General features: G+C 45.1%; 1 protein-coding gene across 1 annotated transcript in view; it reads left to right on the plus strand.

Annotated features, from left to right (window-relative positions):
- LOC107118556 (rho GTPase-activating protein 24-like) overlaps positions 1-16,882 on the plus strand; it is a gene marked incomplete at its 3' end in the record, with an annotated part of 186,190 nt that overhangs the window by 150,798 nt on the left and 18,510 nt on the right. Inside the window, exon 4 of the mRNA XM_015420921.1 lies at positions 4,321-4,522. Within this exon, the coding sequence (XP_015276407.1) occupies positions 4,321-4,522 (202 nt within the window). The remainder of the gene's footprint in view (positions 1-4,320; positions 4,523-16,882) is intronic.

The raw sequence follows: 16,882 nt of genomic DNA on the forward strand, positions 1-16,882 counted from the left end.
ATGAATATCGTATTAAATAAATGAAGTAAGTGTGGCCCAAATAGAAATGTCATTCCATTCTGGGTAACCCTGATTGATATACCTAATACTTTGATTCCATTCATGTAAATGGAGTGTTATTATCTTGGTGCCTCTTGAAAACATCTATGCAAACAGTTATTAGGAGAAACACAGCCAGGTTATTAGATGGAGTCTGCATAGGATGGTCTTGAACAATGACGGTGGAGGATGGTCTTGTGTTTCAGCACTTAACCGCTCAAAACTCTTGCACATAAATGAGTCCTAACTATGCCGTCATGATTGGCAGAGAGGGGGGCAAAAGAAAGAAGCAGGTGTTTGTTTTACAGTAGGAGCTGATTTGTCCTTGATTCCTTGCCAGAGAGATAAAAGGAAGGGGAAATATATAATACAATGCTAGCAAAGCCAGTTGCTAATGGAAACATAGTTGGTTGGGGAGAGAAGGGCTCCTTTCCCTAAGAGATAAACAAAACGGTATAATCAAAGTAATGTTTAGTTGAGTTTGTGATCTTCATTTATTCCATATAAATCTCTCCTTCTGTGATGGGACTCACAGTGGCTTACTTAAGGTTCCCAGGAGGTCTCCTATCCAAGGACCAATCGGACACAGATCTCTTAGTTTCAGCAGGGCGGCTCTCTTCCAATCACACCCTCAGACCTAGATAGGCGGTTACCAATGTTTATGCATTTTGTATTCACATATCTCAGATTATTTAGGCCCACAGAGGGACTGTGGCTCAGCAGTACAGCATCAGTTTTGCATGCAGAAGGTCCCAAGTTCAATCCCCCCTCCCTTCTCCTGCCTTCTCCTGGCTGAATGAGGGCCAGAAGCGGGGCGGCCGGAAGCAGGGGGCGGGGCTTCGTCATGTGCCCCACCCCCGTACCTCACCCAGGGGAACTGCGTTCCCCCCCAAAAAAAATGACCTCTGGAAAGAACTCTGCCTGAAAGAACCACTGACATACTGAATGGGCAATGGTTTGATTCAGTATAAGGCTGTTAAATGTGTTCAAAATAAAAAATCCTTTTAAAAATGAAGTAATGTTTGCGGGGGCGAAATTTGCTAGGAATTGGTTAAGATCACCCATTTTCAATTTAATGTTTTCTGAGGATGACAAATACCTTCTTATTTTCCCTGAGAGCCAGTGTGGCGTAGTGTTTAAGAGCACTGGACTCTAATCTGGAGAACTGAGTTTGATTTCCCACTCCTCTTCCACATTAAGCTTGGGGCAGTCCCAATGCTCTCAGAACCCTCTCAGCCCCACCTACCTCACAAGGTGCCTGCTGTGGGGAGAGGAAGGGGAAGCGACCGGAAGCCACACTGAGACTCCTTAGGGTTGAGAAAAGCAGGGTTGAGAGAAGCCAACTCTTCTTCTTCTTTAAACAAATGAAGTAATGTTTGCAAGGGTGAAATTTTCTAGGAGTTGGTTAAGATCACCCATTTTTCAATTTAATATTTTCTGAGGATGAGAAATACCTTTTTATTTTCCCTGAGAGCCAGCTGTGGTGTATTGGTTAAGAGCGGCAGACTCTAATCTGGAGAACCAGGTTTGATTCCCCAATCCTCCACATGTAGCCAGCTGGGTGACCATGGGTCAGTCACAGTTGTCTCAGAGCTGTTCTCTCAGGAGGAGTTCTCTCAGAGCTCTCTCAGCCCCACCTTCCTCACAGGGTGTCTGTTGTGGGGAGAGGAAGGGAAGGAGATTTAAGCCATTCTGAGACTCTTAAGTGAAGAGTCGGGTATAAATCCTCCTCCTCCTCCAATCCCCTTCAAAGCTGTGAGCAGTTGTGTCCCTCCAAGGTTTACTTGTGGGAGTGCAAGGGTAGGAATAGGAAAGTGTACCACAAAACAGCATTGAGAAATGTGCTCCCCCCCCCAACCAAGAATTCTATTCCCCTCAACCCCTAAGGGAAAATCTAATTGCCAAAATCAAAACCTGTGAAAATTCAGCCTGGCCCTAAATATGCTACCTGAAGTTTTTAGAATATCATCCTACATCCATATTGGAGCTAGAAATCTTACTTATCCTGTGGCTATTTTGATGCTTTCAAATGAAACAACTCTCCAATTCCAAAGTTCATGTGAAGACGATAAAGACCTCTGTAGTGCTTGCTGACAGATAGCAAAAATCTATTCTGTCAGCAAACAAAAAATAACATGAAGGATAACCGACATCCAGTCAGATGTAGAATGGGAAGTCATTTTTATGAATACATTTTTCATGGAAACATGTGAGTTTAAACGGCAACTGTGACAGAATAGGAAAACTTTCATGTCAAATAATTTCCTTTATGTTGCATTAAATAAACTTCCTCCATAAATTCTGGAATTTTAGAAATTCTAGTTCTTGGCCACTGATTCTCCTTGTCTCATAAAAGGGGGGCTGTAAACGTACTTAAAATATAGTTAGGTCAGAGGTGTTCTTGAAAAGAGCAGTTTGTGTCAGAGCTCTCTCAGCCCCACCAGCCTCACAGGGTGTCTGTTGTGGAGAGGGGAAGGGAAAGGAGTTTGTAAGCCGTTCTGAGACTCCGTGAAAGGCAGGGTGTAAATCCAATATCATCATCATCATCATCATCATCTTCTTCTTCTTCTTCTTCTTCTTCTTCTTCTTCTTCTTCTTCTTCTTCTTCTTCTTCTTCTTCTTCTGTCCTCCCCAGGCGCCACCCCCAAATCTCCAGGAATTTCCCAACCTGGAGCTGGCAACCCTAGCCTCTCCTCTGTCCCCCTGGCCACCTTAGCCATGAAACATACTTGACTTGAGCTAGTCACCATTTCATAGCCTACGTTACCTCAGAGGGATATTATGGAGACAAAATTGGATCACCTCTCTGAATCTAAGCCAGAGCTGATGGATTTGAATCCACTCAGTCATATTGCTACTTGCATTTTGAATTTCATTGTCAGTTCTGGCTTTGTAAATAGAGCTGTTCTCTCTTCTCAGGAGGGTAGCTGTGTCGATCTGCAGTAGAAGAACTAGATTTGAGTCCAGTAGCATCTTAGAGACATAAGAGAGGCCATGTTGGATCAGGACAATGGCCCATCCAGTCCAACATTTTGTGTCACGCAGTGGCCAAAAACCAGGTGCCACCAGTAGGGCCAGACTCTAGAAGCCCTCCCATTGTTACCCCTCCCCCCAGCACCAAGAATACAGACATCACTGCCCCAGACATAGTGTTCCACCTATATCCTATGGCTATTAGCCCTGATGGATCTCTGCTCCATATGTTTATCTAATCCCCTCTTGAAATTGTCGATGCTTGTAGCTGCCACCACTTCCTGTGGCAGTGAATTCCACGTGTTAATCACTCTTTAGGTGAAGAAGTACTTCCTTTTATTTTTTCTAAACCTACTGCTTATTAATTTCATTGAGTACCCACAAGTTCTTGTACTGTGAGAAAGGGGGAAAATATTTATTTCTCTACCTTATCTGTCCCATGCATAAGTTACGAGGACTTGTCCTCTTATCGCAAGACTGCTGAGTTTACTTAGGAGCCTTTGATGAGGAACTTTATCAAAAGCTTGCTGGAAGTCTAGGTAAACAACAGGCGCTTTCACACACACTAAATAACGCACTTTCAATGCACTTTGCTACTGAATTTTACTGTGTGAAATGGCAAAATGTATATTGAAATTGCATTATTCAGCATGTGTGAAAGCACCCAACATCTATTGGGTTACCCTTGTCCACGTTTATTCACCCCCTCAAAGAACTCAGTGACAAGATCTTCCCTTCCAGAATCCATGCTGATTCTTCCTCAGTAGTTTTTGTTGATCTATGTGCCTACTAATTCTATCTTTAGTAGCAGATTCCACCAACTTACCCGGTATCGACATAAGACTGAACTGTAATTTCCCAGATCTCCTCTGGAATCTTTTTATAAAAGACCAATGAGATTTTCAGGGTATAAACTTTCAAGAGTCAAAGCTCCCTTTGTTGGACGCCTGACCTGCTATCTGACAGAGGGTGCTTTGGCTCTCCAACGCTTATACCACGAAAATCTGGTTGGTTTCTAAGGTGCTTCTGGACTCAAATCTAGTTGTTCTGTCTCGTAATTAATCTTATGTTGCTGACATGCCATATGCTAGGGTGGGAAACAATTGCAGCCACAAAAAGAGTAAGAGGAGAGAACAAAGAAAGGTGCCAGTTCCCAGTGCACAAGGAGCCATTACAAATGTGCAGAGGTCATTTCGGGGGGGATCGCAGTTCCCCCGGGTGAGGTGCGGGGGCGTGGCACATGACGAAGCCCCGCCCCCTGCTTCCGGCCGCCCCGCTTCCGGCCCTCATTCAGCCAGGAGGAGGCAGGAGAAGAGGGAGGGGAAGACACCGTCCGGTATGAGAAGAGGTATGGCAACCACTTGGCTCCCATGCTGGTGGAACAGTGCGTGGATTTTATTCGGCTGCGTGGGCTGAAGGAGGAAGGGCTGTTCCGATTGCCCGGTCAGGCTAACCTCGTGAAAGAACTGCAGGATGCTTTTGATTGCGGGGAGAAGCCGTTGTTTGACAGGTAACGTGGGGGACGTATCTCTTTCCAGACTCCTGACATGCCCCGGGGCAAGCAGAACCATTCTGTTAAGGGCCCAGTGAGTACGTCAAGAGACCCTGCTGTGAAATAGGTGGAGTCTTTAGCTGGGGAGAGTTCCAGTCCCTGCTGAGCCATGAACAAGTTACCCCAGGATAATAGCCTCTGAATTAATTTTATCCTCGGGTGGACAGCCAGTTAATAGGCCACCAGTGTACTGTGGTTACCAGGTCTCTGCAGCTGCTAACATTTCGTATGGTGAAATCCAAACAGGAAGCTCCAACTTGAACAGTCTCTGGGAACTTCTCATGTGATCCTCCCTATCCAGAAGGTTCAGTCATAAACATTATACCGGTTCTGTGCAGAACCTAAACATGCTGCTCTGATAATGTGTGAAGTATAGCTCTGTGATACTTTCCATGCTGTTAAGCACAACCTGAACCATCTTGAATTTTATATTCTATAACTTTGTCATATTTCTCTCTCTCTCTCTCTCTCTCTCTCACACACACACACACACACACACACACTCTCTCTCTCTCTCTCTCTCTCTGTTCAGTTGTGTGGAGGGGCTGTAGCTCAGTGACAGAGCATCTGTTTGGCATGCTGAAAGTGCCAGTTTCAGTCATCTGTATATCCAGTTAAAAGGATCAGGTTGTAGGTTTTGTGAAAGACCTCAGCCTAAGATCCAGAAGAGCTGCTGCCAGTCTGAGAAGACAATACTGATATCGATGGACTGTGGTCTGGTTCAGTATCAGGCAGGTTCATGGGTGTGTTCAGTTCAGACATTGCACATAAGAACATAAGAATGTAAGAAGAGCCAGTGGTCCATCTAGTCCAGCATCCTGTCTCACACAGTGGCCAGCCAGAGAGGCCGAGGCCTTCCCCTGTTGTTGCCTCCTGGCTCTGGGATTCAGCAGCTTAGTGCCTCTGAATGTGAATGTGGAAGTTCCATGGTTTAATTAAACTAACTGTGCTAAGCATGATTGTAACTAACTGTGGTTGGTTAGGGTCCAAAGCAAGGATCTTGGTCTTAACTATGGTTTTATGTGATGTGTATATGCAGATGTCCATGTTTAATTCTGGTTTGTTCTCTAGTGACTCCTCCTCAGGCTATAGGAAGAAGGGGGGAAAATAGGATTTGTTGAGGCAAGCCAGGGTCTTAGTGATTGCGAGCCGATTCCTGGTCTCACAAACCAACCATAGTCACAATAAACCGTACGATTTCTGAACTCAGCCTCTCTGCCTCTGTCTCTCTTCTTCCTCATTGCAAATGCTGAGGCCTAGCTGGTCTCTTTGCTTTGTGATGATGTAGAATGAGGAATGGAAGCAATGAATCATGGTATTTTAAACTTGAGAGGAAAAGGTTGCAGTTGTCACTAAAACAAGTGCCCCAGTTTTCAGCTAGGGCTGCCTGGTCCCCCCTGGCTACCTGTGGGGGTGGGGTGGCCAGATCCAGGCTGGGGAACTCTTGGAGATTAAGGGGTGGAGCCTGGGGAGGAGAGGGACCTCAGTGGGGTACGATGCCACACAGCGTCCCCCCTCCAAAGCATCCATTTTCTCCAGGGGAACTGATCTGGAGATGAGCTGTAATTCCGGGGGATCCCCAGGTCCCACCTGGAGGCTGGCATCCCTAACCAAGGACTGTCACTTTCCATGTTTGTTTATTCCACTGGGGGAGGAGCAGGTGTGGAAAGCCCCTGGTTATAAGATCCTGCCCATTTGATCTGTGCTCGGAGGAGGAGGGGTGGAAAGCCCCTGGTTTTAAGATCCGGCCCATTTGATCTGTGCCCCCCCCCCCCCCGTTTTGCTTCTGCAGTATACTGAGCGGAGAGCATGCTGTGAGGGATGGTTCCTCTGCGCTCCCGTGTTTTTGTAGCTAAGGAACATTTCTGCCAGCCTCAGCAACTATATTTCCTGCCATCCAGCAAAGGCACTTTGCAAGATGGGCCCCTGCAGATTAGCTGTAGTTCCTTTAGTGCAGCGGTGGAGTTTCTGTGTTCCGCTTCTTTCTCATTGATAGTCTTGAAGGTGCATGGGGGGAGGGGATTTTCCAACTATTTTACAATGTGGGGGAAATAATTTAAAATACGCTGCTGTTCCTCGCAGGCTAGTAGCAGGGTTCACGACTGGAATTGATTTAATAGATTACTTAATGGCGTGCAGAATTTGAATTTGCATTGTTATTGTTTCTTGATGCCCTGATGGTATCTTGTGTGGCTTTTTCATTTGCTTTGGCTTCTTAGCATTTGTGTAATGGGACATTCTCAGGCAAATAGTAATGGCATTTTGCGTATTCATTTGAAGTGGTTTAGTATTGTTTTTGCCCTGCTTTGTGATAGCTTTTCATCATGAGCGGTATACTCAAAAAATTGACTTTCCTACGTTCTGGCCTTTGTAGGTTTGCAACATTAGAAAAATAGTTATGTCACTTATCTTGTACACTTGTACAAAGCCACTAAAGGTAACCAGTGCCTGTATCCCAGTCCTTTCAATGGAGAGGGGCTGTGGCTCAATGGAAGATCCTCTGTGCTGCATGCAGAAGGTCCCAGGTTCAATCCTTGTTATCTCCAATCAAAAAGGACTAGGCAGTAGGTGATGTGAAAGATACCCTGGAGAGTCTGCCCCTCTGAACAGACAATACTGACTTTGATAGACCAATGCTACGGTTCACTGTAAGGCAGCTTCATCTGAGTTGTTCATCTGTGTAAACCTCCTGTTTGACATGAGGATAACTGTAAAATGTTCAGGCTTACATACAACAGGTATGGCATCCAAGCAGAGCTTTGCTAAGCTCTGTACAGCTTTTCAGAAACATGTTTGACAGTGGCCAGATTTGCCCTCTCAAAGCCAACCAAAATAAGCGGTCTTGCAGAGCTGATGAAGAACCTCAGGTGTGACCCCTGTGTTCCAGAACTTTTATGCGCCAGCAGCGCAGTTTGGAATGAACCACAGGGAGGCAACAACTACACCACAGAAGGAATTAGATCTTTGATGTATCTTTAAGAAAAGGTGATGGTTCAGGTGCCTGGCAGGTGGGCACAGGTAATGCCCCTGTGAGTGCCACTGTCCAAATTGGATGTGAAGAAGCACACAGAAGGACAAAGAAGGGAGCTGGTAGCATCGTGATTAGATTCTGCTTCTGGAGTTGGTTTGATGGAACTTCGGTGTTGGTAGAACTAGGTCTTGCCATCTGCTCAGGGAGGATTTGCATACATGGCAAGCGACTGTCACAATGAGCAAGTGCTATTTGTTTACAGTGACATTTCCCCCATCTACAGATGTAAACAGGAAAACAAAGAATTGGATTTCATTGGATGCACACTGAAAAGGGAATATGCAGTGATTTTTACACAATCGCTTCAGAGGAGTCTATTGTGTTTTAAGGAGCAGCTGGGAGCCTGAGAACAATTGCAGGAGTGGAGGACTATTTGGAACACACACACAACCCTCCCCTCCCCAGATTCTCTAACCCAGTAGTACTCACTCCGCCAACAGTCAAAAGCCATGTTTGCAATGACTTTCAGCCAAAAGAGCCACATTTTACTTCTCTCCCTAGTGGGAGTTCTGCATTTTAGAGAGGCTCTCGGCTTACTTTTTTCTTCAGTGGCAGCTGTTTCAAGTTGTGAACCACCTGTCAGCCACAAGACCCACTGGGCAAGGACCTTGCTCCCTTTCCTGAACCATGGGGCAGGTGCTGCATTGAGGAACAGTCGTCGGAAGAAGCCACCAGTGGCTCCCAAACCACTGAGCGAGCATCACTGCTTTAAGCTCTTGGGGACTTAAGGAGGTCAATTGCCCCTTCCTTTTGCCTTCTACTCACTCTCAGCTGCCCTCATCATTTCATACTCCTGGAACATACTCAGGCCACTGGGGGTTTCTTCCTTTGTCTTTTGCTTAATTTCCACAGTAATATTTTTGTACATGCTTGGGAACTTAAAGTTACTGTGTAGAAACCAATATGTTGGCTTTGAGTGGCCCAGTTTCGTTGCATTGGATCAAGAGGGGGTAACCCTGTTAGTCTGTCCGTAGCAGCAGAAAAGAGCAAGAGTCCAGTAGCATCCTAAATACTAACACAGTTTGTAGCAGGGGATGAGCTTTTGTGAGTCACAGCTCACTGCTCACTTCTTCAGCTGCTGATGTAGTGGGCAGTGACACGGGAAAGCTCATACCCTGCCACAAATTTTGTTAGTCTTTCAGGTGCTACTGGACTCTCGCTCATCAGTTTCACTTCATTTGTGATCATACCAGGGTCCTGCCAGTTTACTATGAGATATAATGACATAGAAACATAGAATGTTAGAGTTAGAAGGGACCTTGCAGGTCATCTAGTCCAACCCCCTGCACTCTGCAGGAGCATAGCCGAAAGATAGCCCTACAACATACCCGAAAGATGGTTGTCCAGCCCCTGCTTGAAAACATCCAGCGAAGGAGCATCCACCACCTCCTGAGGCAGTCTGTTCCACTGCTCAACCACTCTTATAGTTAGGAAGTTTCTCCTGATATTTAGCCGGTAACGACTCCCTTGTCATTTCCACCCATTAGATCTAGTCTTGCAATCCGGAGCAAGAGAGAATAGATCTGCTCCGCCTTCTACATGACAGCCCTTCAGATATTTGAAGGGGCCTGCAAGGAATCCTGGAGAGGGAGGGGACGTAAGAAATTTGGACCGCCCCAGATCTTCCCGCTTGGATTTTCTAAATGCTGAGCAGTTTCATTTGGCCGCTGTTTCCCCTTCCCCCTTTCTTTTCTTTTATTAACAATTTTAATTTTTAAACATAACCTGTCCATGCAATAGCTTTTCTCATAATCAAATTTTAGTATGTCATTGATACATTCGTTTTCGTCGTATACTGTTCCAGCGTCGTTGCATTACGACTCTTTTATTTACCATTGCTTTACATTTTCATTAAGCAACACACCTTAAACTTTTACACTAAACTCAAAAATAAATCATTTTTTTGATACCGTAGATTATTTGGGATAATTTCTTTTTCAAGCATGAAAGTTACGACAGCCCCTCCCCCTTTCTTTTGACTGATGCTCAGCTGCTGTCTATGCCTCATCTTGAACATATTTAGTCTTCAACAGATGGCCCAGCCTAGCCCAATCTCATCAGATCCCGGAAGCTAAGAAGGGTTGACTCTGGTTTGTATTTGGATGGGAGGCCACCAGGGTTGCTACGAAGAGGCAGGCAATGGCAAACTACCTCTGTTCTCTCTTGCTTTGAAAACTGTATGGGGTTGTCATAACTTGGCTGTGACTCGATGGTACTTCCCACCACCAGTCTGAGAAGTTTGGGGGGGCAGAAGGTCTTTTTTCTTTTGGTTAATCTAGAAAGTAGGAGCTGCGGTGGCTCAAGTGGTTAAGACGCTGAACTGCAGGCTGTGGAAGGTTGTTAGTTCAGCAGTTCAAGACCCGAGTGTGCCGCATGACGGAGTGAGCTCCCGTCTCTAGTTCCAGCTCCTGCCAACCTAGCAGTTCAAAAGCAAGAAATTGCAAGTAGATAAATAGGTACCACTTCGGTGGGAAGGTAACAGCGTTCCGTGCGCCTTGGTGTTTAGTCATGCCAGCCACATGACCACGGAAACGTCTTCGGACAGTGCTGGCTCTTTGGCTTTGAAACGGAGACGAGCACCGCAACCCTAGAGTCGGCCTCGACTGGCTTTCGAGCAAGGGAACCTTTACCTTTACCTAATCTAGAAAGTAACACTTTCTGCATACCTGAAGAGTCCCCTGAATATACAGGGACCCCTTATTTGTCTCTGTGTGGCCCCACTGTGTTGCTTTCATTATCCACACAGGGCCCACTCCGCTTCTTATGAGACACAAAGATTTTCTGCTTTTCATATAAATAGCTGTGATTTTAAAACATATTCCCAGGATATTGCTACAGTGTGGAAAAAATGAAATGAAGAATGGCATTATATCATCAATCCTCAAGCAGGCTTATCTGGAGTAATCCTATAGACGGTAGTGAAATTTTATTGGAAACTAACTGAGGATTTTGGCGATGGTCTCCAGAGGATCTTTAGGTGTGCCTAATGGCTTCTGCACATGCAATACAACTGTTGGCTTTTTAAAAGAATTCCTAACAATACAGCTTAGCAGACTGCTTTCAGGCAAGTGTCATAAGCAGCTTGTCATATGTTGTGTGCTTTTGTTGTCATTGCTGTTGTTGTGGGGGGGAAATATCAACAAAGCTTGGTTTAAATTAAAGATTAAGAGCCAGTTTGGTGTAGTGGTTAAGTGCGTGGACTCTAATCTGGGAGAACCGGGTCTGATTCCCCACTCCTCCACTTGCAGCTGCTGGATGACCTTGGGCAAGCCGTAGTTCTGTCAGAGCTGTTCTCTCAAGGACAGTTATCTCAGAGCTCTCTCAGCCCCACCTACCTCACAGGGTGTCTGTTGTGGCTAGGGGAAAGGAAAGGAGTTTGTAAGCCGCTCTGAGACTCTGAGTGAAAGGCGGGGTATAAATCCAATCTCTTCTCTCTCTCCTTCTCACACTGGCCTCAAGCAAAGCATTTACCTCGGTAAGCATTCCGCAGGCCAGGCTGTCATCTCGCTGAAATGCTTTCGTAGCATGACAGTGCTCTGCACATGGGTCAGCACATACAAGGAGAACTCTCAAAGCTTATAGAGTCAAAATGGTCTGCTTACATGGGCAAGTGTTTTTCCAGTGGCTAGGGTAATATTTGCCCTGACCTGGATTGCTCAGGCTAACTTGATCTTGTCAGATCTTGGAAGCTAAGCAGGGCCAGCCCTGGCTAGTACTTAGATGGGAGACCCCCAGGGAAGTCCAGGGTTGCTAGGCAGAGGCAGGCAATGGGAAACCACCTCTGCATGCCTCTTGCCTTGAAACTCCTACGGGGTCACCATGGGGGGGGGGAGACAGTATAATTCAGCCTGTTTTCACGCAGAAATAATTCTAGAGACACCAGATCATGGCCTCTATATTGTTCCAAGAACATATTTTTCCTGTTTCATGAAGTTCATTTATTTATTTAGTGTCCTTTTAACCCCTTTTTATCTGCAACGGGGACCCAAAGTGGCTTAAAAAAACAACACAATTTAACCAAATTCAAATAAACGAAACGCAGTGTAACGAGCAAACAAGTAACACAAAACAAACTGTGCTGGTGTCCCCCGTGTTCGTTCATCAAGGCTGTGTCATGATACGAGTCACGGTGCAACAGCCAAGGGGGTTGTGCCTCTAGGCCAGTGATGGCGAACCTTTTAGAGACCGAGTGCTCAAACTGTGACCCAAAACCCACTTATTTATCGCAAAGTGCCAACACGGCAATTTAACCTGAATACTGAGGTTTTACTTTAGAAAAAACAACTCATACATTAACTTAAGATGATCCAAACAAAGTAAGGAAAGCAATCCCAAATGCTTTCATTTACTTAAAATTATTTGGCAGAGAATTCGACACTTTAATGATGGTCTGGGCCTGGCTGGGGCGATGGCACGCATGCCCACAGAGAGGGCTCTGAGTGCCACCTCTGGCACCTGTGCCATAGGTTCGCCACCACTGCTCTAGGCTATAGCCCTTTGGATCGTGCCCGAGGACTTGTGCCCCCAAGTCATGCCTTGGCTTTCAGTACCTACAATAGGTGAGAGAGAAACACTCCACTTAGATCTTGGAAGCAGGTAGCCATCTTGCCACAACTCCCCTCCTGTTGAGACAACCAAGCTCAGACGCATGCCTTCCACTGACCTATAACTCCCGCCCCATTCCATTTGACATACATGAGCTGGAGCAATAAGACTGCACCTGAGGCTTCTTGCAAAAGTATTTAAGCCAGTCGTTCTTAATCTTTAATTTACTACTGCCCCCCATACACATCATAGACTGTCCCCTCCCCCCCAAAAAAATTATGTACTGCTTTTTATTTTTGCCACTTTTTCACTGACCACAGTGGTTCAAGGTGGCTCACAACCCCCCCATAACAGAAAATTCAATTAAAAATACAACTATTCAAACAAATACCCTCATGAAATTATTTGCAAGACACTCACCTAAAATCAGGGCTATTTTTGGGCAGGAACGCACAGGAACGGAGTTCTGGATGGCTCCCAAGTTGACGACGCCCAGCAGGAACTCATTAGCATAATAGGCCACACCCAACAGCAGAAACGCATTAGGATTGGCTACATTAGGGGTGTGTGGCCTAACATGCAAAGGAGTTCCTGCTACAAAAAAGCCCTGGGTTTGGACAACAAACAAGGTAAACAGAATAAGAAGCAAAAGGTGGGTGTGGCTGGATGAGCACACTTCTGGTAACACGGGGTTGCGGCCTAATGTGGTAATGAGCTGTGCTGTCAGGGGTGTGGACTAATATGCTAATGAGTTCCTGCTGCTGGGTGTGGCCTATTATGCTAATGCGTTCCTGCTGGGCTTTTTCTACAAAAAGAGCACTGCCTAAAATGAATGGCTTTCTGGTTCGTAGGGATGGTGGACCGGCATAGGGGCTCTCTGCATCACCTTGGGGAGGGTCTGCCACATTACTGGAACCACCACTCAAAACAGAGCATGCATGGGCCTGTGGCTGAATAGAGAGGGTAAAGGTCAATTAGGAGGGAGGAGATCTGAGGCCATGAACAGGCTTCAAGCTCTGTGTGCGTGTGTGTGTATGTGTGTGTGAAGTGCCAACAAGTCACTTCCAACTTACGGCAGCCCTATGAATTAATGCCCTCCAAACCTTCCTGTTGTTAACAAGCCTTGCTCAGGTCTTGCAAACTAAGGGCTCTCGTGGCTCCCTTGGCTGAGTCAATCCATCTCATGTTGGGTCTTCCTCTTTTCCTGCTGCCTTTGGCTTTCCCCAGCGTTATTGTCTTTTCCAGTGACTCTTGTCTTCTCATCATGTGACCAAAGTACTACTAGCCTCAGTTTAGCCATTTTAACTTCTAGGGAGAGTTCAGGCTTGAGCGGCTCTCATTTGTCTCTTTGAATCAGACCCTTGGTCTGTCAAGGTCAATTCTGTCTACTCAGACTGCCAGCAGCTCTCTGGGGTCTTTCGCATCACCTACAGTTTTTAAACCGGGGATGCCAAGGATTGAATCCCGGAACCTTCTGCATGCCAAGCAGATGTTCTACTGCTGAGCCACAGGTCCACGGTATCCGTACTCCAGCTTCTAACTTATAAATAAGTTTTAAAAGTAGGCTATAAAACCCAGACTTTATTTTTATATATATATACATATAATACGTTGATCTCAGACATACATTCAGTGCGATGCTTGCGCCAACAAAAGGCAAGACAAGACAAGACAGGAATCATCTCATAACGAAGCTCCATATCGCCTATAAAATGACTGTCGATGGTCACCTTGTCATGGTGCATATTGCCATGCGAATCAGTGCTCTGCTCGCCCATTTTCTCAGCTGTTTGTTCTTTTTACTCTCATTACATGCTGGCAGGAGGCCTACTCTGTGAAGAAGGAGAGTGGGGAAATTACATTGGCAATTGGCAAAGAACCGTCTCCATTTGTCCTACAAATCAGAACCAACAGCATGTGTGTCTCGCTGGTTAGCAGCCAACCAGGTTTTCCCTCTAGTGTTCCCCCCCCCCCAATTCCTAGAGTAAGTTCCAGTTCAGCGTCAAATTGCCCAAGAAGTTCTAGAGATGGTCAGCCAAAATCCAATGAAAGTTTAATTCCCCATCAGCTGGTCTAAAATTTACAAGTCCCTTTAAAACCCAGCCCTTAGGCCTGATTGACAAGAAGAACTGGACCAAAAATCTGCTTCCAAAAATGTCCTTTGAAAAAGAGAGTCCCTATCAGCTGTGTGTATGTATTGATGCATGCACACATGGGCATAGGTAGACATACATAATAAGTCTGTCTGCCTATCATCTATTTATCCATCCATCCATCCTATCTAGTACTGCTCATACAGCTTTTGCCTCAAGCAGAAATTAGAATAACAATTAAAATAAAAGGACCTTACTTAGTATTATTTCCCTGGTATTTAATTATTGCAACTATAAATTTTGCCACTGAAAGGGGGACAAGACTGTTTGTATCCAATAATAGCCATGTCACCTGGGCTCTCATATTAAGCAATTCCATATTTTTAAGTAAAGGAGAGATTAAATTAGCCCTCATAAGAACATAAGAGACGCCAATGTTGGATCAGGCCAAAGGCCCACCCAGTGCAACGCTCTGTGTCACACAGTGGCCAGAAATACCAGTGCCATCAGGAGGTCCACCAGTGGGGCCAGGACATTAGAAGCCCTCCCACTGTTGACACCCCCCCCAAGCACCAAGATGACAGAGCATCACTTTCCCCAGAGACCCCATCTATACCTTGTGGCTAATAGCCACTGATGGACCTCTGCTCCATATGCTTATCTAATTCCCTTTTGAAGCCGTCCATGCTTGTAGCCGCCATCACGTCCTGAGGCAGTGAATTCCATGTGTTAATCACTCTTTGGGTGAAGAAGTACTTCCTCAACTCATTAAATATAGGACACTCTATAATCATGTGTTCAGTGGTTTCAACTCTGATATATGTCTGTGCATGTGTGTCCCTGGAATCACCTCTGCTTGGGAATTTCTGCCCATTTGAGTTCTGTTCTTGCAATATATGGATGCTTTTTTTTTTAGCGTAACAGTCCCAGCTTCCTTAATACCCCTCATATCTAGACTCTTGAGTAGTGTCAATGGAGCAGTGCTGAATGGGACTGGAAATATCCCTCACACAAAGTCATGTATCTGCTGTGAGCAGTTTCTGCAGAGGGGACCTGCACCTGTACCAGGTGAACCTGGGAAGCAGGCTTATCCCAAGTCAGACCATTGGTTCACTCCATGTTGCCTCCTCTGACTAGCAGAGGCTCTCCAGGCCTTGGGCAGGGGAAAGCATTGTCCCGGCACTAGAGACTGTTCATCTGGAAATGCCAGGAATTGAGCCTGGGGCCTTCTGAATGCAAAAATATGTGATACCACTGAGCCACATAGAAACATAGAGTGTGTAGGGTCATCTAGCCCAACCCCCTGCACAACACAGGAAATTCACAACTACCTTCCCCCCGCCCCACTCCCTCAATGTTTCTGGGTGTGGTCGTAGGACAATAACTCTGTGGTGAAGTCAAGAGATGATATTTTTAACCAGAACTCAAAAAATTTTGTGAGTTGGCAAATTCCTTAGGCCGGCCACTTCATGACAGCTGCTATTGAAGGCGGATGGAAGGAGTGACAGCAGATATAGGCCAGTGCTGATTACTTACACACCCAACCATAGAGTCCAAGTGGCACCAAGCCAATGTTTAACATAGCTGCTGTCCAAGGTCCTGCAGCCAAAGCTCTTCTTTTGCTCTTCTTGGAGAGCTCATCAAATGACGTGTAGAAAGAAAGTGGCAAAGGGCAGTGTGAACTAAGCAGCAGCACAGAAAGCTGTCAAAAGGAGCTGCACATTTAAGACACTACCATAACATACCCTACCATTAACTGCTTGCTTCTCTGTTATTAAAGAGTTAAACTCATAATATAGCTCCTGCCTAATACTGCAGAGTCTCAAAGCAGTTTGCCAACATTCATAAATAAAATTTCTTGATTGTCTTGTAAGGAAGGATCATCAACTCTTTTATGGAAAGGAGTGCTGAGCCATAAGTGCTCTTTCCTCAAGCCCAGGTCTTGGATATGGTTCTTCTATCCAGAACCTCAGGGGCAGAAACAAAAGGGACAGCTGTGGTTGAGCTTACTGTATGCATCAGCAGAAAAAAAGATGACCTGTATCTTTTTTAAAAAATATTTGTTATTTTAGTTTTTTAAATAGGGTACAGGGGAAAGGGGTATTAAGGGGGGAAAGGGAATACGAGTGAGGCACTTTTTAAACAAATATTGAAGATGATATTTAAAAATGGATTAATAAATCTAAGTAGATCCTAACCATATTCTAACGTTACCAATGACACTGTTTCCCTATAATGTGTTTTCACAATTCCCAATCTAAGAATAGAAATTATAAGGAAGAATTATATAAATAAATTTGCTCAGTATTTAATGTAAATTTGAAATAATCACATAGCTATTCAAAAATAATTTGTAGTGACAGGAAAATAACCAAATTCCATTTCACAGTTGAGAATTATCATACATTCACAGTTTAACTATATAATTGTGAAAATGTGATAACCATCAAGTAACTGAAAATCTTAAGACGACCTGTGTCTTAATGGGCTTTCCTCTAAAGACAAACAGTTGATCAAACTTTATCTTATTTCATTTCGTTTCTGCCCCACCTCTCTCTCCATTGGAGACTCAAGGTGGTTTACATAATTCTCCTCTCTTTTATCCTCATAACAACCCTGTGAGGTAGGTTAGGCTGAGAGTGTGTGACT

The sequence above is a fragment of the Gekko japonicus genome, unplaced genomic scaffold (genome assembly GCF_001447785.1).
Source record: "Gekko japonicus isolate JY-2015 unplaced genomic scaffold, Gekko_japonicus_V1.1 scaffold2692, whole genome shotgun sequence".
Lineage (NCBI taxonomy): Eukaryota > Metazoa > Chordata > Lepidosauria > Squamata > Gekkonidae > Gekko > Gekko japonicus.